Source organism: Amblyomma americanum, chromosome 3 (genome assembly GCF_052857255.1).
Source record: "Amblyomma americanum isolate KBUSLIRL-KWMA chromosome 3, ASM5285725v1, whole genome shotgun sequence".
NCBI lineage: Eukaryota > Metazoa > Arthropoda > Arachnida > Ixodida > Ixodidae > Amblyomma > Amblyomma americanum.
The window spans coordinates 106,820,875-106,846,610 of NC_135499.1; the positions used below are offsets into that span (position 1 = coordinate 106,820,875).

The 25,736-nt window shown below is 44.4% G+C and overlaps 1 protein-coding gene across 7 annotated transcripts in view; it reads right to left on the minus strand.

Annotated features, from left to right (window-relative positions):
• The window catches only part of CASK (peripheral plasma membrane protein CASK), a 663,473-nt gene that overhangs the window by 352,311 nt on the left and 285,426 nt on the right, over positions 1 to 25,736 (minus strand). For 4 of the 7 annotated variants that reach the window (XM_077657694.1, XM_077657698.1, XM_077657695.1 and 1 more), the window contains 4 exons: positions 11,411 to 11,533; positions 8,330 to 8,413; positions 7,425 to 7,533; positions 5,604 to 5,725 (listed from right to left, as the gene is read on the minus strand). In XM_077657694.1, coding sequence (XP_077513820.1) covers positions 5,604 to 5,725; positions 7,425 to 7,533; positions 8,330 to 8,413; positions 11,411 to 11,533 — 438 coding nt within the window. The remainder of the gene's footprint in view (positions 1 to 5,603; positions 5,726 to 7,424; positions 7,534 to 8,329; positions 8,414 to 11,410; positions 11,534 to 25,736) is intronic. The other 3 variants (XM_077657697.1, XM_077657699.1, XM_077657693.1) reach the window with 1 other exon arrangement.

Below are 25,736 nucleotides of genomic sequence, written 5' to 3' on the forward strand. Positions count from 1 at the left end.
AATATACTCGCCTAATTGAGAGCAAATAGCGCCCACAACGTAGAATATTATTGCCTTAGTTGTTTGAGATCTAAATGAACATCGGTACTGGCCTGCGTTCGGCGAGAAACTGCTTTCGGCTACGAGTAGTTTTTGCAGACGCGAGCCAAGGAGCCGGTCTCACAGGCTGTGCCATCTGCCAGATGAACATGCAACACACAAGCGACGACATACCAGTTATTACTGTGCGCTGCTGGTATCACATTTTCACCGCGGTATTAAGTAACAGAAGCAGTGATGTTCCTTGTGATCTTAATTCCGGCGGGTAGACAAACCCCATCTTCGAAGAGAGCGCGCTTCTCGCATCCACTGAGCCGAGACGTCGTTTGCCTCGCCCTCCGGCAGATGGCGCAGCCTGTGAGATTGGCTGCTTGGCTCGAGTCTGCAAGAACTGTACTCGTAGCTGAAAACAATTTCTCGCCAATTCCACCAAATACAGGCAAGTACCGATGTTTATTTATATATCAAACAACTTAGGCAATAATATTCTACCTTGTGAGAGCTGTTTGCTTTCTATTAGACCAGAATTTTGCGCACAGGAGTTTTTTTTTTAATTCCGGCACATAAAAACAGAAGACCCTGTATAGTCATACATACGCCATGCAGCAGTGACTTTTTCTCCTAGAAATGAGAACGCATTAAAACGGAAGAGCTAAAGGGCAATCTACACCGTTGCATCTTCCTAACCACTCTGAAAAAGAAAAAAAAGTTGTGGCAGAGTATGCTCAACCGGTTTCCTTTCAGTCCAAAGCGATCATCTTAGAATCGCGTCTTACCTTGCCGATCACAAACCACGAGGTAATACAGTCGATGATTATAACGATACAACTTATAACGATATAGACGACGTAACGAAGGAATCTTGGAAGTTTGGTCAACACGGGCTATAACGAAGCTGCGGCTATACCGAAGCAATCGCCGGGCCCCTTCAACTGGGGTATGAAGAGTTTCAACTGTAGTTATATCTTTCCACAGGCTAAACACTGCTAATTCACTTCGTCTAGCGCTAAACCTGTTCTGTGTCGCGCGAGGGACTACTACCAGCGGGTTGGTTCCTTAATTAAGGGGACGCAAACAAACCCACGGACACCAACTACGCTACTCCACGGGCGAAATGAGAATGGAGCTAAATGCGTTGCAGCGTCTCTTGCCAGACCGGAAATGTGTACTTGTTGACCAAAAGCTCGCTTTCATATATATTATACGAGGACAATAAAGTGTCGACACAAACGCGGATCAAGCCGCATTTTCCACCGCTCATTCCTTTTAGGCCACACGCATTACAATGAGACGATGTGCGTGCGGTGCGGACTATTCAAAGCATGGAGGAGTGCCCGCTAAAGAAAGCGCGGACGACGACGCTCCAGTCCAAAAACCCACAAATAAGAGGAACTGTGCGGGCGTAGCCCGCCGAAATGTGGGGAGGCCTGCATTATGCACGCGTGCCCAAGAACAGGGCTGAATAGGAAGTGGAAAAAAATATTCACACTGGGCAAACGCCTTAAGCAGACAATGCGGCTCTGCACTGGCCTTTCGTATCCGACCAATTCGCTGAGCAAATACGGTTCCCGCGGGTTCATAGAAGCTGCCGCTGCCGCCGGCTAATAGACGACGCAAGAAAAACGCTGCAGACATCGCGAAGTAGGGGAGCTGCTGGAAGGAAGGCCGGCTGCTGCTCGCCGAGGATGAGCGAAACCCAGAAGCAAACGACGTTATCCGACCTCGTGCTTCCCTCCCCTCCGTCCACCCGCGGATAATGGCCACGGAGGAGTGTTTGCGCGACCCGAAGGACCCCATTCGCGAAGAGCGAGACGACGCTGTACTTCGCAGTAAGGGAAAACACGACGTGCAGGTTATTACTATTTCCTCTCCTTTAATGTTTCCCTCGAGAGTGGAGACTGCGGCGAAAGGCCAGTGAACGATGACGACGTCGTCCTATGCCGTTGCCTTTATTCCTTGACCGAGATGTGCTATGGGCTTTTGCCGCGATTACAAAAACGTTATTGCTGGGAAATTAATATAGTTGCTAGCGGTGCACTTAATTGGCTAAGACCGCTGATCAGATTTGTACAAAAGCATAAGGCAATCACCTTTATTCGCAGCTGTACGAGTATGTAACGAGCTATCACTCAGAAAGCGGCACCGGGCGCACTGGTAATGTGTCATTTAAAAATTTTTATAAGTATTCTGATTTAGTCTCTTGCTTATATGTTGTTGTTGTTATTTACCTGACTAAACATGGCTGGAGATATTTTATTTTGCTTTGTCATCATGAAATTAGAACATTCTTGTAGCTCTTAGGGGAGATAAATATGTTCCTGAAGGAACGCAAGTCCTTCATTCCTACAGCTGGTGAATTTATCGCGCTGAAAATTCAGTGTTATGTACACGCTCTGCAGTTAGGCACTGCAGAAGGGCCGCAAAGAGGATCCACGGGAAATGTTAGTGAATCGCAAGATAGACATTAGAAATAACAGCTGTGCGCAAATACGAATAGAAATTTTTACGACGTTATGCGCCTGATAAAAAAAAATATACTTCATAAAGCCCGACTACGTTTAAGCTCTGGACATTTACTTTGTATGGGTGAGCAGTCGTAAACAAATTAGTGTTCTCCAGGCGCCTTTAGCGTTGCGGAGGTTAGTAAAAAAATTATAATGAAAGCAGAAAAGAAATTTTACTCCTAAAAATTTCCTTTGCCGACTCCACCCACGCCGATAGAGTCCAGCGAGCTGGATAAATCTAGCGCTTTCGGCACTAGTTTATAAGTAGCTCAACAACGTCATTTATTCGGGTCGTCTGCATCGTACGTGCATTCTGAAATTAGGTATACCTGGGCTTCAAGGAAAAACACAGAAGTGTCTATCAGGACGACACACCTTGCGAAAAACTAAAAATTTCATTCGTTACAGTCCCGCAATCGTCGTAAATCAGTAGGCGATGCTTCCTTGTCACTCCGTAGGCAACTCTTTCAATCGAAACCGGTTTCAAGGAAAAACACAAAAATGTCTATCAGGACGACACACCTTGCGAAAAACTAAAAATTTCATTCGTTACAGTCCCGCAATCGTCGTAAATCAGTAGGCGATGCTTCCTTGTCACTCCGTAGGCAACTCTTTCAATCGAAACCGGTTGCAATGAGTACAAGCCAAGAAAAGCACCGTTCAGACTGTAAGTTAGCCTTCTGCCCTACTAGTTTGCAGGAACCCTCAGGGATTTGTTCAGAGATGAGGGCGCATGCTTCAGCACTGGATCAATGATTACTTGTGTCACATTATGTTTCTTTTTTTGCTGAAATACACAGTTTTCTCTTCAGCGAGAGAAGAAATGAGGCGCACGCTACTATTAAAATTATTGATTAAAAAGTATATTGTGCTAGTTTTTGTAATCAATCAAACATGAACCCCCAACTAGCCCCCAGCTTTCTGCCTTGACTACTACTAAAAAAGACACCTTTAATTGTTCTCGAAATGAGATGTCTCTACTACTATTTTAAGACTGACAACGTCTATTCAAGTGCGTTTTAGCACTCTATCTTGTCAAAATTTCCTAAATCTATCGCTCCTTTTCAAGCTGCCACTTACGTTGAGGCACACGGCGCCCCTCGCGTTCGCGCTTTCCCGCACGCATTAGGGCAACAATTGTCCCGAGCAAAACCCGACGCTGCAGCGCCGCCTATGAATGCCTGGCCCGAAACTAATACACTCAAACTGCACTCATTGTTCTTTAAGAGTTTTTAAAAGTTTTTCAGCAACCAGTGGTTCGTCACGAGCTGTTTTTTTATTCTTTTAGAATCGCTGCACGAGAAGGTTTGGCTGTATGAGCTCTGGAAAAGGACGACGAATAATGAATTGCATCAGAGGGTTGGTAACGGTAGCAGATGAGTTCTGACAGGTTGTTTCCCCGCACGTGGCTGCTCGCTGCGTTTTAAAGGTCCCTTTTCCGGCACAGTATTATACACAACGCAGAAAGGAAAAGTGAAGAAAAAGGCGCCGCCAATTTGCTCGGCAAGGGTGCTCTGTCTCCATACTTGAGTAATAAAGGTAGAGCACGCTTTACAGGAGAGCGGAAAGGGCAATAGTTCTATGACGGAAACAAAGAGCTCTTAGGTGATCCTCGGTGGATCGTTTGAATGCGTTAGCAGCCACACGTTCGGTATATCTGATGTTGGCACACTGAAGTTTTTCATATCTGAGGTGGTACATTTACGTCAACACACGCTACTTCCGATGTCCAGACACAAAGAGTTCGTTATATCCGAGATTAACATACTAAGTTCGTTATAGTAAAGGTTAAGAATCGAAAGGTCGTTATATCAGAGGTGGCATACTAAAGTTCTTATAGCTAGCCCGGTATAGGCAGCCTTAGCACCGTGGCAGGTGGCGCTATCCATTACCGCTTGCACATATCCTTCCAGAGCTGACGCGTTAAAAGGAACCAGCGAATACACAGCCCGTGACTGACAATAAGATTAAAATGTAAAAAAGAAACAATGAAAGAATTACCAAGAATATCTCTGGAACTCTGTGCCTCATAAGAAGAGCTACTTTCCAGCCGTTTCGCTTTGCACGAAATCTAGCCAAAAATTTCGGGTGCCAAAAGAAAGGCGTGAAGGAAATGCCACTTCATTTTTCTTCGTTTTGACGGAAGTCTAGCTAGACCAATGAACCCGATGCAAACGGCTAGGATATAATACCATGTCCTCAATACACCCAATTATTAATAAATCTGTGAAAAATTGGAAGGCTGATTTTTGATTTGAAACGCCTTGATGCTCCATGTATACGAGACGGTACGTTGAACAGGGTAGCAAAAGTAAAGTATATATTCAGACGCGCAGTACAAAAGGCGCGGAATGCTACAAGACGAAGAACGGAACACGGTAGCCGGTTCCAAGCCATTATAAGCAGCAGCTAAGAAAATGCACACGATGACAAAGGAAGCTTAAAAATATTTATCATTAAAGCCGATCTGCGAAAAATATCTTGAAGAGTTTTGAAATAAATCGAGGACGTTTAATGCGGACGTCTTTGTTGCGCAGTTACGTTGTCATACCAGGTCAGAACTCTTTTTCCAGTCATAAAAAATTTTGCGTTACCATGTGTTGGTGGGAGTAAAATTTACCTCTTACTAATGTCAGATAACACTGTGACATTATTTTATCGTTAGTGGGTACGAATAAATCAATTATAACAGCAGGTCTCTTGCGATTGTGTGTCAAAATAAGATTAAAAAAATGCTTTCACCAACCCGCTTTTTCATTCTCGCCGTTTTCACGTTGAAAGGGCCCGTTCAGTTCACTGAAAAGAAGATAGAGGCGAAAAGCACTACGTGCAACCACAACGCCAGTGCTCTCACGCTCGAAGGGAAGTTTCGTTACATCTAATGAACGTTGCTACGAAAGCCGCGCCAAAAGATGGCAATCACGTCAACAACAATGTCGATGAAGTCTTGTTGTTGAACACTCTAGTCCTTCTTCGTGGTTTTTAGTGTGGAGAAGAGCTCCGTTGACCAGGCTGAAAAGGAAGCCAGCGAGGAGTGGAAAGCGTGCAGCCTCGACTCACGTCCAGCAGGGCATGCAGCTGGGAGTCTTCGAGAACGCTGAGGAGGAAGTCCCGGTCCCGCTCCGAGCAGTCGGTCAGGCAGTGGATATCGTCTAGGCTGTCGAGAACCGTGGACACCGCTCCTTTTGCGAAGCCCAGCAGCAAGTACACGGATTGGCAGGGGCCATGCGGGAAAAAGAGAAACGTGCACTCAAGGCCGTGTTCACCGGAAAAACAACTTTTACGCCTAGACGGTTACCCATCACTACCCGCTGGCTATGGGTCCGAGCCGTGCTTGCATAAATCCTATAGTGAAGGAAAGAAAGAAAGAAATAAAGAGAGAGAAAGGAAGGAAGAAAGAAAGAAAGAAAGAAAGAAAGAAAGAAAGAAAGAAAGAAAGAAAGAAAGAAAGAAAGAAAGAAAGAAAGAAAGAAAGAAAGAAAGCAAGCATTCGTTGTAAAACATACTTGAGCCACGAGGGGCAGTGGCTACTTTCTTTTCCAATGTCTGCCGCGTTGTCTGCCGGCATTGTTTGCCAAGTGAAAAAAAAAACAGTTAAGCAATCAATAAATCTTTGCCATCGAAAGTGAGGTATTGCTCGAAAAAGCATGATACTTTGAAATTGGAAACGTTCGCTTCGGCCAAAAACTTCCGCCAAAGGCGAAGCCTTTGGCAGGCTTTAGAAGGTCGACTGGCAAACCATGCGTACGCGCTTTTTAAGTTACGTTTCGGAAAGCAGAGTCGTGCAATTAGAACTCATTTTCTCTCCGTTGAGGGTGCATAAGACATTTTGGCCTATTAAAATTAACTACAGTCGTTCGCAATAAATGCCAAGCTTTAAATTTTGATTGCATATTCTTGAAGCTCATCGAATATGAAGAATTAGAACATATAAATGTTGTCCACTCATTAAAAGGCTGATTCGTTACCCCGATTGTCCTAGCTAATAACTTAGCCAATAACTTAAAGAACACACTCGGAACGAAAAAAAATTCCGCTGGAGCCGCAAATTTAAAGGAACATTGTACCCGAGAGAAATCACATCAAACAAATGTATATCAACCACATCTAACTGCGCGAGACAAACACTATACAACTCACAAAATGCATGCGCTACAAAATGGGAAGCAGCAAATAGCACAGAAATACCGCAAACAAAATCTAAATAATATTTGCAAGCACGCTGCAGAAGGCTCTGATATTATCAATATTTTAAAAAAACCAGACCTAAACAGTGGACTGTTAAGAGCACCCTAGTGAGGAGCGCAGAGTTAATTTCGACAATTTATAATTATTTCACTGCCACCAACCCAGTTATGTTCCCTACAGGGCGAAGGAGATATCAAATCAACCATAGCCAGCGCCATCGGTTGGCATCCTGCCTTCGCAAACTTTAAAATCTCACCCGCACAGCTGACATTCTGCCGCAACCTTCTCTTCACCTGGGGTCGTTTACGGCGCGCTTATATTCTGTCCATGGGCGTTTTTAACTTCGCCGACATATAAATGCGTTAAACTCTGAAATTAACAACTCCTGACACATCGCTGTCGGGACGCGAACGCAAGAGACACCGAGCCACCGCGGCATATCAGAATATTTTCGTATACCTTGTAGCATTATGTACGACACTGCACCAGTTGCTTCAGTATGACACAAAAATGTTCTTCACAAGGAAGTGTTGTGCCACTACGTTACTGCCTTACGTTTATTTGGGTTTCCAAAACTTTCTCCAAAGTAAGCTAGCTATTTTCTCCGTCCCGAAATGTTCTCTTTTGTTAGATTTAGAGGCGGCTAGTCTGGGTCTCCTTAAAAAAACAGAGAATGTGCCAGCACGGACTCACCTATTGCAGTCACTTCTTCCTCAATGCCTTGGTCCGAGGCCGAGTCTAACGCTGGGTCGCTGTAGAAACTTGTCCACTTCGGGCTTGACACAGCTGCTAATACGGCGCCCTGTCAGCCGAGGACAAGAAAGAAAACGCAAACTAGGCGTTAAAGAGACTGCGATGCGATAGCACGCAGTTGGCATAGGTAAATAATGACGAAAAGCACGAGAAATTGGCATAGTGCGTTAACACCGAAACCATCGCCTGCTGCAGCTAAGCCTTCGTTTTCAAGAACAGCTGAAATGAGTGCGAATCGCGGGCGAAACACGATAGTACAAACAAGCGTGCCCATTAAGTGCTCGGGTATTGACGAAGCATTTTATACCTGGAGTGTGTACAAAGAACTTACTTACTGCCCAAGAGCTTACTTTGCACAAGGCTTGAAAATTACGTCAATGTGAGTGGCGTGAAGCTGCTGCAACTAGTCGACAGTAAAATAATTTGGTGAACGGTTGCTGTGCTATACAGTCTCCCTTTGATGATAAACATCATGCCTTAATTGTTGAATATAATACCAGATGTTTTGATCAGATATGCAAAGTACTTTAAAACGGAAGTGTTTGAGAGAAGAGGCTGCTCGTCATGGCTTTTCGTTAGGTCTTGCCCCTTGTGTGTAGACAGGACAGGATGTTTGCTTTGCTCTCAGAATATCTGCAAGGGCTTTGTTAAGGTTCTCAAGCTAAATCTGCAACGCGATAAGAGGTATTCACGAATATGCTCAAGCACTTCCATTGTGCTCGTGCTTTTGTCCGCTATATTGACGCGTGAGGCACATTTATGAGTTCAAAGGAAGGCGCCATCCAGAGTGCGCGAACCATGACTCAGTTTTTCAAACACATACACATTCAAACACTAGAACATACCTTAAGTTTTCTCCTTGCATTGAACTTTCGAAGTTCGTCCACCGTTTCCTGAAGGTGTTCCCTTGGTGCGCAGTGATCCCGATCCTGAGATTATGAGATTTCAAAGAAAAGGGAAAGTGTTTATGAAGCACACCAACCGACCATGACTCGAAAAGTTAGAGCAACCGCATAATGATAAGCCGCTTCCGACGCGCTCTACGCGTTTGGATCTCAATTGCGATAAGCAAGTTAAAAATGTTATAAATTGACCAGACGTTTACCTCTGTGGTAACGCGAACATCATAGAAAGCTGAAGGGGTGGAAAATGCCGATGAGAATTTCTTAACTGCCATCTGGGGTGTCTTTGCAGTTGTCGTGAGGTTAGGAGGAGGATTGGGGGGGGGGGGGGGGCACAGGTGTAGGGGAAAGTTGCGTAACGCGGGCTATCGTACGTTAAGCACGGAGGCGGACGTTCCCTTATCTATTCATCAGTGTTCGTCGTCCGTCGTGTTACGCCAATCTCCGTAATACCACGATACACGCCCTTAACAGCTATCGCTGTAAAATTAATGAGTTTGCTTAGGATATTTAGCACTTTAGGTTTGAACGATGCCATTTGGGTTTTACATTTAAAATGAAGTGATGATCACTGAGCACAGCTCACAGCCGCTGTAGTCAGCCGAAAGCATAGGTGCGTCATTGGAGTCTCTAGAGCCTTGTATCCTTTGCAATAGATGAAGAGACATGGCTGTATGCGACATCCGTGCCTGGGTATTTTCCTCGTTGCGCTTCTGGAGCGAGAGCTATAGCGGCCACTATCCGCAACCGTGAATTGTACTTATCAGGAGGGCCACTTAAGAAACTTTTAGAGGATGGGGGAGCGAAGGGTCCACGCGTTTGTTTGCTAGTTGTATTGACTGGATAGAGTAGTGATCATGATACCAATGTTGAGGTAGTTAGTACTATTCACTCGGGAAAGGATAATTCGAGCACTGCAGGAGTAAAGTGTGGTCATCGTTCCCAATATTTCGCTACAAGCGCGGATATTTTCTGCTGAGAGTTTGGAATCAAACTAGTTGGCTTGAAATCACGTTAAGAACATGTAAGAAGTCTTGTTATAACATAGAATGCAGGAAAAGAGGGACAAATCACTAAACTGACTTAAACTGAGTTGAACTGAATTTCGGCATTGCAAGGGTGACGTCAGAACTTAAAACTGTGAACAAACGAAATCTAACTTACACCCACATACTTCAGCACTTAAGATTATCCCGTCAGGTCTAACCTCCGCCAGCTAAGACACTAGACAAAGGGGAGGAACTACACCTTCAAAAGCTACAGACCAACACTTACAACAACGCACGAAGACTATACGCAACAGGCCCGGGGTCATTTGACTCATAATGCGAAATCTGCGGGGAGAAGGCGGACCTGTACCATATGGTATGAGCCTGCCAACGGAATCAGGCAGTCACTGTTAATAACCAACCAACACAGGAGGGGTGGGAGGCAACTCTGACCAGCTCGGACGAAACGTGTCAAAAAGAACTGATCGAAAGAGCTCGGACAGCAGCCTACGCCAATGGGGTTCCGGACTGAGAGCTCCAACAACCGCTACAACCTCCTAAAGAATTTCATTGAAATATTCTCACCACCATCAGGGCAATATTCTGTGCGCTTGTATTTTGAAATTTTTTGTTCCTTTTGCATCTTCATCAGCGCCACATAAAGAACTCGCTTCAAAAAGTGTTGAAGAACCACTGTAAGATGCAAGTTCCTGATGGCAGCGTCGGCTTAGTAAGAGACATGGGATGGTTCTCTTTCAAACTTTCTATATTTGGGAAGACCCTGCAACGGACTATACAGCGCATGCAATTCAAAAAATAAATGGCTGTGGGCTCTGAGTAGTAACGAGATTCGAACCTGATACCTCTCGCATGCAAGCCAGATGCGTCGTCGCAAATTAAGCACCTGCTGCCGCTGTAAACCTACCTGATTCTAAATGTAGGTAGTTGCGCTTTCACCCTCACACCTAAACTACTTCCCCTGCCCGACATATGCTCCTCCTATTGGTCTTGAACTAGACGTGTGTTGCACCAACCACGCCAGCTTATGTCCGTAAATTTCCTTATCTCCTCATCCCCATTGACTCTCTGATACCCGTGGCAGCATTTACACTGTCTTGGTGCCGACTCCTTTGCTCTGCAAAACCACAGGCTATATGCTCCCCACGTTACCGCCTTATGACAGGCGTGGGAACGAAGACGCACGTTAACGCTGTGACATGTGTTCATAACACTATATATCTTGACCCATATTCCCCAAAGCATCGAAGTGTTCCTTGGCTCGGGTTTAAGAACGATAAATTTGTTTTTCACCTTAGCCACATTTGGCCGTTGAAATGAGTGGTAATAAGTGTGCCAGGCAACGTACATGACTTTGGCTTTGGTATGTCTGAGTCGACGATACGTACATTTTGCACTGGCATGGCTTTGCCGCGTAAGGAAGCATTAACCGCCGCCGTCTCGTAGAAGTAGCACTAGACATCGAAAGTGTCTATCTTGAGATCATGTCTCACTGAGATGTTTCCATAATAAGTATTTTTTACTAATTTGAGGCCTTTGTGCTCTGTGAAACAGGGGGGTAGAACAGAGAGGTCCTTTCTAGCAGGCACGAATTATCGCAGAGCACGGATTCACTTGACGACATACAAGTGAGTGATCAAAGGTACGATGCACAAGCACACGCCGCTACTTTCAGGAAGACTAACGATTCACTGAAATTTGGAAACAAAAAAGGCACCGAACGCGCAGTTGGCCATTGGCTTCTCTTCTTCAGTCTGTTAAATAGCTCATACAATATTGTTATGCATTGATCGGCAGAGCGACTTCGCCGCACAGACATTGGTCTTGAGTTGGTGTCTCGGACTGCAACTTGAAAGTTTCAGAGAAAGCTGTATGACTGGCTTTTGCAGCAGAATGCTTGTGCGCAGGTGGTTGTTAAGAAGTAGTTACTCCTTTAAACACATTCATGCGTCATTAAGCAGCATTTAAAATGTGCACATGCATACTCGTAATAGATATCTCCTCCCTCCACTCATACCCTGAGCCAAGGATGGTTGAGCAGTTCCTCGACAGTGTACCGTTCCCTGGGGTCAACGCACAGCATCCGTTGGATGACGTCCTTGCCGTACTCGCTGATTTGGTCCCACTGCCGACCGGTAAGCTGCACACGTGGATCATCGTGCAAAAAGTAATGTAAAAGAAGTGTCAATGCAGAAAGCAAACGTCAAGTTGAACCACACCTTGTATACCGTACAGAGAGAATCGTAATACTGTATGTGCCGATTAACATTTGAAGCTCCATGAAATGATACTGCAATGATTATTAAAATTATTATTATTACTGCTGTTATGACGTCGTGCTTGTCGAAAACGAGACATCCAGCAGTGAGCATAGCTTAAGGTTTCCTTGGCACATCTACGGGGATGCTTAGTTCTAGGTCATTCGTATTTGTTTCCCAGATAATTATTCATCACAGATTTTCCACTGGTCATCAGTAGGCATGCTTCCATCTATTTTTCTAAGTTTAAAGCGAGGAGTTCAGTATTTCGTTCACATAACACTGCTTGATTGACAACTGAATTATTAAGTTATTAATCACTTAACTGGAGGTGACGGTGAAAGAACAGCGCTAAGTACGGGACAGGAGACAAACTTGAAAGCACAAACATGGGGGTTTGCCTCCTGTCCCGTACTTAGTGCTGTTCCTTCACTATGCAATACCGACAAGCCCGTCAACTCGCTCTTCTAAACTTAACTGGAACCTTTACCGCCACCAAAAAGCACCAGAGGAAGCATATTTTCTCTCTGAAGGAAATGTTTAGCAGTTGCTTGAAAAAGCTTGTTCTTTCATTTCTGGCCCCATCATTTCTCACTCTCGTCCTGACTATTTTAGATTTTTTTTGTTGATGTAAGGGCCATTAATATAGCCAAACAAATCTCCTCATCGTCTAAAAGTGTATCTCCCGGAAGGATAGCCTAGCACTTAAGAAGCCACCACTGCGAGGTCCGCACCGAAGTGAAGTACGCAGCCTACAACCTCGTAGCACACGCTGTCACTAGGACGCTCGCTCCACGAATCCGACCCTGAGCTAACGCAAGATAAGTGTGTAAACCGTAAAAAAGAAAGCATCTGGAGGCCGCGAGCGGGTTTTCACACATAGGCGACACTTGGCAGTCGTCTCAAGTGTATCGGTGAAAGAAATCTGAAGAGCGATACTGGATACCCACATATCTCATCGTGGCCGAGGCTGCTTATGTCAACTAGTCGGTCTACCGGAAGAATGAAGCTGCGCCACGGTGTACTTAAACTTCTAGGGGACCAAACTCGGCAGCACGAATTAACACGAACGATCTAACTACTTCCTTGCGACACTAGCCTGTTCACATCGATCATAGCCGGCCAATACTCCAGGGCCTATACATTACTGCCAACCAGTGGAACCTATTTTTGACAAAGACTGGCATCCAATGATTTCATAGAAAGATTACGCTTCGATCTTCGCTTTAGTTTCCAGGAACACTGCGAATGGAAAGAAAAATTCACGGGTATCGAACAGCAGTCCCAATTATTGAATACTGTGTTTTCCGTATGCGTCGTAAACGGTCACACATAAGAAACACAAATGCAGCCATCGCTTTTCCGGCAAGCACAGCGGCAGTGAATCAAACGAGATTGTTCAAGCCTCTAGTTTCTGTTACGAGAGTGAAAATTTGCCTCACCTAAATCTAACATTCCCGACTCCTCGTTGGTATGTTTTATCCCGGGTTTTCAACAGTTGTCTTGATGTATGAGGTTGGCTAAGCACATTTTTTCTGTCTTGTGCCAAATATACATGGGTCTAAGTTGCCTGCCTTTCTTGAAAACCCATTTTACTGCCTACGCAACAGCTTACATAAAAATAAGGTACATGAATGGCGTTAGATTTTTATAAATCTGGGTTGCGCATTATGAAGCTGCTTCACCAGGCTTCTTCCTCGGGTCTCGCCGCTGAGGTGATCAAGTCTGCGCGAGAGAGGACAGGCTGACAACAACTTAGAGCTATGTTTACTTCTAACATGAAGCGTGTTTTCTAGAGTAACTATCTTGATTACATAAAGAAGTTCGAGCTTCGGAATTAGAATCAGGTTTTATTCCAGCTCCAAACGCTTCATGGACAACGTTTTATAAAAGGAGATTACGTAGTAAAATACTGTACTGGGGTCTTCTCTATTAGCAAAAAAAATAATACCATGAAAACATCTCACCTATAATGGTAACTAAGCGGACTACTATGCAGTCTTCTGTACTGTCACCAGTATAATTAGCACCAAAGACGTACAAAATCTTAACACACAAAAGGTACAGATATAGCATAATGAATGCAGAAGTAATACAGTAGAAAATAACAAGACTCGAAAGGAGAACAAAATAGTAGTTATATTTGCTGTTAGAACAAATAAACATACGTGTAAAAAACGTATGCAGCTCGCATCCAGCGCAGCAATTTCATAAATTATAATTTAAGTTTAAAATGCGCTTAATTATTTTTGCAAGCAAATACTGCGTTCCAAATGGAAAGCAAAAAAATGAACTATGTGGATCTTATAATTGGTGTGTACTTTAGGTAGAATAAGGTTCCTGTTAATCGAAAACCTCGTAGCTTGGTGTTTGGAAGTAACACATCAGGAATACAAATAATTGAGATGGATCTATCACATTGCTTGCGTATGAAGATACAAAGTATATGTCAGACGAATTGAGATGTGGAAAGGATTCAGAATGAATGATGTACGACTGACCGATTCTTCGAAAGAGCTGAACACTGATATTAAACTTCTTGATTTCGAACTACTTGTAGTGAATTCAAGAGTGCCGTGTTACTTCAGTATTCCGTACAATATGTGATATGCGGATGCACGAATGAGTTTCAAAGTATTATTGGTGTAAGCTGAATGAAGTATGAACGAGTTTCGATCAGAATTCTCGAGCCATAAGCTCGTCTTGTTTCGGATCTGATGCGAGCATTATGGAGATGAAACTTCCAATAGCGATCTTATAATCTTTTCTGATAATAACGATGACTCGTTAAAGCGGATGAACTGTGGGTTTATGCAAATGGAAGGCGCATACATAATTTGCCGTCGGGCAGAGCTCAAGAATACGAACTTAGTTTTAAATAATAAATTGTGGGGTTTGACGTCTCGAAGCGGCACATGGGCTATAGGGGAGGGCGTAGCGGAGGGCTACGGACTCTTTCAGACCGGCTCGGGTCCTTTAACGTGCGATGATATCGCGCAGCACACGGGCGGCTTTTGCATTTCGCCTCCATCAAAACGCGGCCGCCATGGCCAGGATTGAACCCGGGTCCTCCGGCTCAATAGCCGAGCACACTAACCACTGGGTCACAGTGACGAGTAAACTTAGTTTTATCAGAGTTTATCTTTAACATAAGGTGATGCACCAAGTGTATAAATTAGCTGGGTCGCTGATAAATTTGTAAACAAAAACTGTTATGCTGTTATGAAAGCTATATATCGTGATATCATCAGCACATATTATACACTAAAATAAAATGAGATATTTAAGAAACCAAACATGTTTAAAACAGTATACTGCTGAGAATGTATGCTGGTGGAACGCCGATGTTCGAAATTTTAATTGCAGAGTAAACACTAGAAATAGAAACTATCTGTGGCCTATTGCATAAATAACTATTTATGAGAAATAAAGGGGGAAGAGTTGCGCTTATTAAATCCGCCGCGGTGGCTCGTTTTCCTGCTGCAACGGCTGCATTTCAATGGACGATGAATGCAAAAACACTCGTGTGCTATGCATGTCAAAGCATGTTAAATTGGCCCAGGTGATCTAACTTAACATGGGAGAGGCCTTTGCCCTGCAGTGAGTGATGATGATGACAATGATGAAAAGGATGGGTGTAAAACTAGTAAACACGTGATAAAAAATCTCCATGCACACTTCACCGGGAATTATTTATTTATTTATTTATTTCAGATACTGTCAATCCCATTGGGATTTTTACAGGATGGGCACATAGTAAGAAGGTACAAAGCGAATACAAATGGAATGGTATATATTAAGAACACTGTTGTTTGCAAGTAATTACATGAGTATGGGAAAAAAAACACAGATAGCAGAAAATAAAACACATAACGAAAGAGTATATTTCACAGAAAAGGCTGCGATTTTATACATTGTAAGTAGTATGTTCATACAGATGCTGTTATATGCAGTGATACGAGCGGTCTGTTGTACTTGTATAATTATTATTTATTTATCTATTTTAATTATCGCGCAACTGTTCTTCTACCAGAGTTACAAATTTCTGCAAAGATGTATTAGTAGTGATAGAGGGGTTCAAACTATTCCAATCTTTTATGGCAAGCGGAAAAAATGAATATCTGAAACAGTCGGTTCGGAATGCGTACTCTCTAAGGGTTAATGGGTGCTTATTCCGGGATGGTCTCGACTCATCTACAGAATATATAACGAAGTATCTATGTTTAACGAGTTATGAACTAATTGGAACAATAATTTTAGTCGTGCTAGTCTGGCGCGTTTCTGTAAAGTAAGAATACATGCTTGGTTTAGTAGTTGGGATGGTGAATCACTGGTCCTGTATTTGTTAAAGATAAATCTAATTGCCTTTCTCTGTACTCCTTCTAATTTGTTAATAAGCTGTTGTGCGTAGGGAAACCAAATCGTGTTTCCATATTCGAGAACTGATCGTATAAATGTGTTATATGCTAACAGTTTGGTCTCCGGTGGCGCTTCTCGAAGCCGTCTTCTAAGGAAGAACAATCGTTTTAAAGCAGATGGTACTATACTGTTAATATGTGATTCCCATCATAGATCATGTGAAATGATTAATCCAAGGTATTTGTGTTCGTGAACTCGAGTGAGCGGTATGTTATTGATGCTGTACACATATTCGGACATTTGTTTTTTTAATGTTCAATTCCATTTGCCATTTGTGACACCATATTACCACTTCATGAAGGGCGCTGTTTAAATCATCGTGGTCATTTACAGTGTTAATTTCGTTGTAAAGTATGCAGTCATCGGCAAAAAGTTTAATTTTAACTTGTATGTTAGAGGGCAGATCATTAATGAAGATAAGAAATAAAAGTGGAGCAAGGACGCACCCTTGGGGTACTCCCGACGTAACGAGCGCAGTAGAAGAAATTTCATTGTTAACTACAACATACTGAGATCGGTTAGTTAAGTAGTCCTCGATCCAGTTGATAATAGGGCCGTTACCTAAAGTTGATCTAAGTTTGCTAATTAGTTTTTTATGGCTTACTCTGTCAAACGCCTTAGAGAAATCAAGTGCAATCAAGTCAACTTGCTTTTGGTTATCAATGCTCTGGAACAAATCATGTGTTAGTTCGAGTAATTGGGTGATAGTTGAAAGTCCCTTTCGAAATCCATGTTGAACAGGCGATAAAATGTTTTCTTGCTTAACATAACTGGTGATATGCTTTAGTATGATGTGTTCCAATAATTTTCCTACCGTGCACGTTAGTGATATTGGTCTATAATTTGAAACGTCATCTTTGCTTCCTGTTTTGTGTATAGGAATAACTTTCGCTATTTTCCATTCATTAGCTAGACTACAGGTTGATAAAGATTTATTGAACAATAAATGTAAATTTTCGCGTTGACTTCAGCATATCTTTGCAAAAAAGTGTTTGGAATATTATCAGGACCATTTGCTTTTTTTGTGTCTATTGATAATAGTAGGTTGAGCACGCCTGTCTCAGTTATTGTTGGCATGTCTAGCGGTGTTTGAATGCGCTGAATACTCTCCGGTGTGCAGCCATCGTCAACTGTGAACACAGATTGGAAGTATGTATTTAAGGAATTTGCAAAATTTTGATTTTGTCCTTGCCAATTGAAGGTGTCTTCTTGCGTTTTGGGGTTGAGGTATTTCCAAGATTTTCCAGGGGAGTGTTTTAAAAAATTAGGAAGCGTAACTGAGAAGTAGTTTGTTTTCGCTGCCATAATTTTTGCTTTCATTTCACGGATGGCGTTCGCGAGCTTATGTTTTACCTGAGAGTCATTTTTTGATTTTAGTGATTTCCTTAGTCGTTTTACTTTGCGTTTCCCATGAATGATATCGCGTGTTATCCAAGGGTTACGCGTATTTGTTCGTTTGGTCTTCAATGGTACAAAGATTTTGATGCAGTGCGATACAATGGCCTTGAAGCTTCCCCACAGCGTATCTATATTTGTACCTTGGTAATTAGCGAGTTCTTCAAACGATTCGTACTCCGAAATTAGGTAATTAAGTATGCTTGAATCATCAGCGTTTGTGAAGTCTGGGTAAGTAGTTTTCGAGATAGTACGAGCTGCTGTTGCTTGAATGGGTGTGGTGCACAATGTTAGCTTATGATCTGATATGCCATCGAGGACTGCTAAGTTGGTTTGATCGATCGCAAAGTGATTGCTGAGGAAGATGAGGTCAAGAATGTTAGATGCACTACCTTGAACACGTGTAGGCTCGTTGATAACTTGGAACAAGTCAAAACTAAACATAATATCAAAAAGAGTTTCAGAACACGGTGAGCGGTACGACATGCTTTGCCAATCTATATCTGGTAGGTTGAAGTCCCCAAGAAGGATCAGTCTGGATTTTTGAACATATTGTTGCATATATTCATACAGCGAGACCAATGCAGGCTGATCTGCCGAAGGACTGTGGTAAACACAACCTACAGTGACAGTGTTCGTTCCAAATAACAACTTACAAAAGAGTGCCTCGGCACCCTCAACTTCTGGTAAGATTTCGAAGGGAATTTTTTTGTTTATTAGTATAGCCACTCCTCCTCCACGTGTTATCCTGTCTTTGCGCACGATAGCATAGTTTGGTGGGGCAATTTCTTTGTCACTGATATCGCCAGTGAGCCAAGTTTCTGTAATCGCTATGAAGTCAGGTTCGAGGCCGATAAGAAGAGATTCTAGTGACTCAAGTTTATTAAGTATACTTCGCGCATTTACATTCGCAAAAGCTATCTGTTTCGTTTTGTGGGATGACGGGGGCGTAGGCGTAGGTATCTGGTCATCTAAAGCTTTTTTACTAATCACGAAGTAACCTCTTTTGTTATCAGCGTTCCAAAATATTTAGAGTTAGTAACGATCACAGATGGCAGATCGTGAATTAGAAAAAAAATGTTTGGCTAGTTTTAGCCCGGATTTACATTCCGATGCCGCGGATGGATACCCGTCCGACCCTGGCACGGAACCAGGCCACTTTGCGGAACGAACGAAAGGTTTATTTTTGTTGCACAGCTTTTTCAGCGATTGATATAACCCCTCCGAAAGTCTGTTGGAGTTTATTTTTCTCAGCGGTACATAAGATTTTAAATGGGCAGCAATTTGATCCTTATATAAGTTGAGATTAGTTGCAACTGGGCAAGCTAAAAAGGAACCTATGTGCTTATCTACAAGAAAAGCAAGTTCACGATCGATGGTCCTATTATATGCCTTCTTATGAGGTTGTAAATATTTAAAATGGCTATATTGATGGGGCACCACGATGTTTAGTGAAACATGAGTCATTTCAGCATGGGAAGCAAAATACGGCAACGACAAAATCAGGTTAAGTGCTTTTAAATTTGCTGCTGTGTACGCTTGACCGATCGCTTATTACCTATTACTCATCTCTCTGAGTAATGAGTAAGGGTTACCGCAACCCAACAGTGCGCCGTGAACGAGGTCCGGCGCGCTCGCGGAAAATTTGCCTAGGGTAATTGATAGAATCATTTTAACGTACGTCCGTGCTACGGGCCCTGGCCCTCGCAAGGGTTGCTTCAAGCAGAAATGCGTTACGCGAAGTAAGTTTTCATGCCAAAAAACTGGGAGAGGAGGAGGTTCCAAAGTATCGATGTGTCGGCCGGCACCATCACAAAAAACATGAATACATGAGACGAATTGGGAGGCTGTGCAATTCTTTAATCCGCCAGGTGTCAAACAGCTGATTAAAAAAATGGCCAGGCTTAGCTTGGTTAAGCCAAGAATGCGTTGCATATCTCGATGAGTTCCGTGCTGCTCCGTTGACTCGATAGGCTATTGACTCGATCGCCATTGAAACTGCCCGTGTAGCAGCGCTCAATCGCCTTTGAGTCGATAGACTATCGGTTCGAGGGCCCTCGAAATGCCCGTGTGACAGGGGTATAAGACTGTCCCGGCGAAGGAGCGCAGCTCTTTTATACATATGCCGTGACGTCAATCATAGCGCAGCGCCCCTAGCGGGAGGAGCGGGAGTCAGGTGGTGGCTGCGGCCGCGCGCGACCGCGCCAGTTGGGGCCCAGCTTTTCCTCCGTGACGTCACGCGCCGGCGCAGCGCCCCTAGCGGGAGGAGCGCCTGTGCCTTCTTACGCCCTCGCCATACCCTCTTCCTTCCAGGATAAACATCCTCCAGTTGGGGATTCCTCCGCTTTCCCGATACCCTCCTTCTTCCTCGGTAACCACCATCCGGATGGTTCCTGTGGTAACCACCCACTGGTTACGGATACCCGACCCACGTTATACCTTCCTCCTTACACGGTAAGCCCCCGCCGAGTGGTTCCCATGGCAGCGCACCAGCCGGTTGCGCCGACGGCTGCGACAGACTGACAACGACATACTACTACGACGCGAAACCCAGGAACGGGCGTTAACAGCTGTCGCTGTAAAACTCCGCGCATGTATTGTGTACTTGCAACTTTTCCATACAGTAATCCATCGTCATAACTTAGTTAAGTTTGTTGATGGTATAAATGCCACCTCGATGGAATAAGTTTCCAACTTCTACGAAAACGTTGGTGACTTTTTATCCAGATTTTTGCGTCTTCTTTCAAAACAAACCTTTCCTCGATATCTTCTCGAGACTCAAGCTAACGCAAGTGCACTTGCAAATACGTTCCGCCACTGCTTTGGTTAAGCCAATCGCATAGCCATAGCGAAAAAAAGCACATATAGATTTCTGGAGCTTTGAAGAAAGCATGACGCTGTGAAGTTTCGCAGCTGTACTGCCCGAAGTTTCGCGCACGAAAATTGTAGCATGTCTGTGGAAATTATGCATTCTGACCCAGAGAGGGCGCTTCCGAAATACTCGCTCCACTGAATGTTGTAGACAGCTAAACTTTGTTCAACTGAAATAAACTTTTTCAAAGGTTAGTTTAACTGCAAAGTACTTTGATGTGGAGATTGCTCAAGTGATTTAACCCTACAAAAATTTGTTTAGAGAACCTATAGGCTGTTCATAAAATTTTTTCAGTAATGTTAATAAATTTTCTATAGACAAATTTTACAGATGGTCTATACACAATCTATAGATTTAATTCCATACAAATTTAGTAGATTTTTGTATAAGGACAGTTTAAGACTATGGGTTATAAAAACTAACTATCAATAGGATGGTAATACAGTCTATAAAAACTCTATAAACAGTGTATAGACCATTTTTATAAAGGAACCGCTCTATTAATACATCCCCCTTTTTTTTAACGCGCTCGCAGGTATAAAGGGAAAGAGTGCAGTGCAACGTTGATTGCACTATCTGCGAAACATATAGCAGGCTTTGTGCCGAGTGATGGAATGACGAGCAAGGAATCTATGAACAGTAATCCTCGTGTATAAAAAAGAAACCTTGCATGATAGTTCGTTAGGGCGCTCGACTACTGATCTGGAGTTCCCGGGTTCGAACCCGACCGCGGCGGCTGCGTTTTTATGGAGGAAAAACGCTAAGGCGCCCGTGTGCTGTGCGATGTCAGTGCACGTTAAAGATCCCCAGGTGGTCGAAATTATTCCGGAGCCCTCCACTACGGCACCTCCTCTTCCTTTCTTCTTTCACTCCCTCCTTTATCCCTTCCCTTACGGCGCGGTTCAGGTGTCCAACGATATATGAGACAGATACTGAGCCATTTCCTTTCCCCAAAAAAACCAATTATTATTATTATTATTATTATTATTGATAGTTCGTTAAACACGTGAGACAGCTGAACCACCTGCTATGCGAGACGAATGATCGCGTTTCTGGTTATTGTATCCTAACAGACTGTTCGCGAGGATTCGCGATCACGTGCGCCCGGTTCTGCACCGTCGGTTTTTTTTCTTCACAAATATTTTTGGCCCGTTACCTAGAATTTTGTGAATCATGCTTGAAGACCATGGTCAGCAGACTCGGTCATTCTGATCTGATCCATCACCATGTGCTCCGCATGTGCTCGGCGTCGGCCACTGTGCTAAGTTTTTTTCTCTGAGGGCACCAACCTCCCCCCATAACCAGTTATTTTGAGTTATACGCATGCCTGCTGTCTGTTTTCGTCAGCCTGTCTGGCTATCTGTCGCCTCCATTATCTAACTGTATAAAAATAAACGGCACAAACATCACGCGGGCGCAAAAATGTGACCTCACTACCAATTATGTGCAATGTCCCCTGGAGTGCCTGGCCGCAGTAGTGGAAACTCAACTCACCTTTGTCAACCAAGTGTAACATCTAAGGAATTCATTTCTGCTCCTGAATAAAAATACGATCATCTTTTGTTGTAAACCGGCCATGAAATAAATATGGTTATCATAACAGTCGCTTTTACTATCTGTTTGGTGCAGATTATAGCGAACAGTCCCAACGTTTTTCACTTCGCTATATAATTGCTTTTCTAGTCGTGTGTTTGACCGAATTCCGCCTGCCGAGGTGGAAACATCATATATCAAGAAAGAAAAGCTCTCGCCAAATTTAGAAAAAAGGAAAAAATTTTAACTTCGGGTTTGCACACCCTTTGGAAGGAAAGTGATTGAACAAGCAGAGAAGCTTCTACTCCAAGCTCGCATCACGGATACGAGATACGTCGTCAAGCGCCTGGAAATAGTTTTCTTCGCGCAACGCATGCTGGACGATTGTCTCAACAGCGACTTTCCCAGCGTCCTGCTTCACGCCAACAGCGTTGCTGCCGTATGCCGTCAAGAAAAAAGCCGAGCTCAAGAAGCCAAGTTTTCTTCGCTGCTGGATGACAGCGCCTTTTCTAGTGCTACATTTCGGGTGCACAATCTACATTCTCATCGCCTGGACCCGGCAGACTGGAGCCTTACAAGTCGTGGTCTTAATTTGAATGCCGGCACAAAGAACAAGCAACGGGGCGGCAACGCGCGTGTACCGCAAGCCCACTCACACTCGTTCGTACCGGAGTTTTCATTCGGCATAAACGCTTCAGTGAAATCTGCAACTGCGTGTTTTGTGAATCCCAGATCAATCTTTTCGGGGCGCTCTGAGTTGGGAGCGAATGTCCACGGTGTTTTAGATGCCAACGGTTTGGGCACGTGGCTAAAGTTTGCACAAAGGATCGAAGCTGTAAGCGGTGCGGAGGCGACCACGACTTCAAAACCTGCAGGGCAGATTTTGCTTGCGCCAATTGCGGTGGCGATCATCCAGCGAGTTTCGGAGGCTGCCCCTTCCGTGTGAGCGCTCTGCACCGTCGGATGTCCTTTATTGCTGGTCCAAAAACCCCACCGACTGAGACGCCTGTCCCTGGATTAGACGATTTCCCAGTATTGGAGTCTGATGTTGTTGTGTTGCCCAATAATGTCCCTAAGAGACCCGAGTCCAGCAAGACGCCAAGGCCCAGTGCGCGCGAGTCGATTGTTCGACCACCAGCAAAAAGTGTTTATGTTCTCTAGCGGCCGGATCACAGCCAGACTCCACGGCAAGGGGGACCCTCATATGCACAAGTGACCAAAAAACCAGCTACTGCGGCCAAGAGTGTGTCCCCGTCGGCATCTTTTATCGATGTTTTGAGTGCGTTGCGCAAAATAAGGAGCTCAAAAATCAAGGTATGTCTGACCTTCTTCGTGTTTTGTTTGGGGCCCTGCGTTCACATGTTCCAGCGATGGCGCCTGGTAACCTGAAGAACATCCTAAAGCTGGTGCTTTCTTTTGAGTCCTTAATTTCCACCTTCGCAGCAAACTTCCTTGCGAACTAAAATGGATGGGGCTAAACCTCGTGGATCTCATATGCACCGAAAAGCGCCGTTTATGTTGCAGTGGAACTGCGCTGGGATTTTAAGTCGGTTAGCAGAACTCAAACTATTCTTGAAAGAGACTTGTGTTCCAGTATTGGCCCTGTCAGAAGCTGGTCTTCCAAGCGGGAGATGTTTGACTGGATATGTCGCCCATAAAAACTGCAGCATAAAGTCATTTCCTGCAGGAAGTGCTGCGCTTTACATAAGAGAAATTCCACATGTTTCTCTAAGCGTTGCCGATCTTTGCACGGATGACATTGAGGTAGCGGCTGCAAGAATACAGCTCGGCTCTCGAACCCTTTCTATTGCATCCATGTACGTGTCTCCGCGGAAGAAGGTAGCATTAGATTTGTTTCTACAGCAGCTCTGCGACCGCTGCCCAGCACCTAGAATCATCTGCGGTGATTTCAATGCCCATCATGCCCTTTGGGGTGACCGGAACACGGATTCCCGTGGACGCAAACTTGTAGAGGTTACTGACAGTTTGGACCTGTGTGTTACCAATGACGGAAGCCCCACTTTTTTCCGGCCTCCAGCCTCAGCGACAGCTATAGACCTGACACTGCATTCACCTGACGTCCGCGTGAGTTGGTCAACAGCACCCGACCGCATGGGAAGTGATCACTATCCGATTTTTGTGTTTGCTGCCGACTTTCGTATGCATGCTCCTAAAATTAGCAACGTGGTCAACTGGGACAAGTACAGAAAGCACCTAGAACGTGTTTCTGGTGATGTTGTTGACAAAATGATTTCTAGTAAGGTAGCAGCAACTACGGCGGTCAAGTTACCTGATCATTTTCCGGCCCCAGATTTAAAACTCAGGAACGCAGCGAGAAGGGCGGAGCGCCAACTCGTGCGGAAGAAGGACGAAAGGCAACTGAAGACGACCTTCAATAGGCTGAATTCTGCTATTAGACGGCACACTAACAAGCTGTACAGGTCGCAATGGGCCTCATTCTGTGCTAGCTTGACTGTGTTCTCACCGATAACGAGAATATGGCGAGTTATTGGCAGCCTTGCTGGAGAATCTCGCCCTTCGAGGCCTTTTGAAGCTCTTGCAATACGCAAGGAAAAACCTATTGCGTGCTTGGCAGAGGAATTTGCAGACGCACTCGTACGCGCTGATTCTGAAATAGATATATATTCACCACCTGCTTCCTCCAGGTCTATCTTGGACGTCCCGTTCACGCTTCGTGAGCTTCAGACTGCGCTCAGTGGCCTGCGGCGCCGGTGTTCACCAGGTCCCGACGGCATCACCAATCAAATGCTGAATAATCTGCCCTTTAAACTCAGAAAGGAGCTCCTCAACTTCATCAATCGAGTTTGGGAGACTGGCGATGTTCCTCCGTCATGGAAGGTGGCACATGTAGTTCCGGTACTGAAGCCTGGAAAAGACATGACAGACCTTGCCTCGTATCGCCCAGTGTCATTGACCTCCTGTGTAGCTATGTTGATGGAGAAGCTGGTAAATGAACGCTTATCATGGTGGCTTGAGGACAGCAAGGCACTGCCATCCTGTATGACAGGATTCCGCCGAGGTCTTAGTGCCCAAGATAGCGTCTTAGACTTGATCAGTCACATTGAACACCAGAGAGCTTTCGGCCTTTCCACCTTAGCCATTTTTCTTAATGTTGCGAAAGCTTACGACAGCGTGCTTCAGAGCTCAATTCTAAACAGTTTGCAAGGCATGGGCATACAGGGCCATATGTTAAGGTTCATTTACAAGTTTATAAGTGATCGCGCGGTTCGTGTACGGTTAGGGAGTACGTTAAGCACCGAAAGGGTTCTGTCACGAGGTGTGCCTCAAGGAAGTGTTCTTTCCCCCACGCTCTTTAACGCCGTAATGGCTGGCCTACCCGATTCGTTGAAAAAAAGTTGCAGGCAGGTGCGTATGTCACTTTATGCTGACGGCATCTGTATTTGGATTACTGGTTACCAACACAAGCGATTAGCCCTGATAGCTCGACAGGCTCTACTTTCGGCACAAGCTTACCTTCAAGGTGTGGGGTTGTCTCTGTCAGTGGACAAATCCGGCTTTATTCTGTTTCCAAGTGTAGGAAGACATCAAGCGCGGTTGAAGATAGACCTTGGTCACTCTTGCATCCGTCAATTCAATCACGCGCGTTTCCTGGGCGTCATTATTGACTCCCGTCTACAGTGGCGAAAAGCTGTAGACGCGCTTGTTTCATCTATATCTTCTCGTCTCAATGTGATCCGTAGAATTACACGTGAGCAATGGGGAAACCATCCTTCTTCAATGGTCAAACTTCATGAAGCGCTGGTGGTCAGCCAGATAATGTATCAATTACCTTTAATTTCCCCCTCGGCATCACAACTTGAGCGTCTCGAAGTTGTCCACAGAAA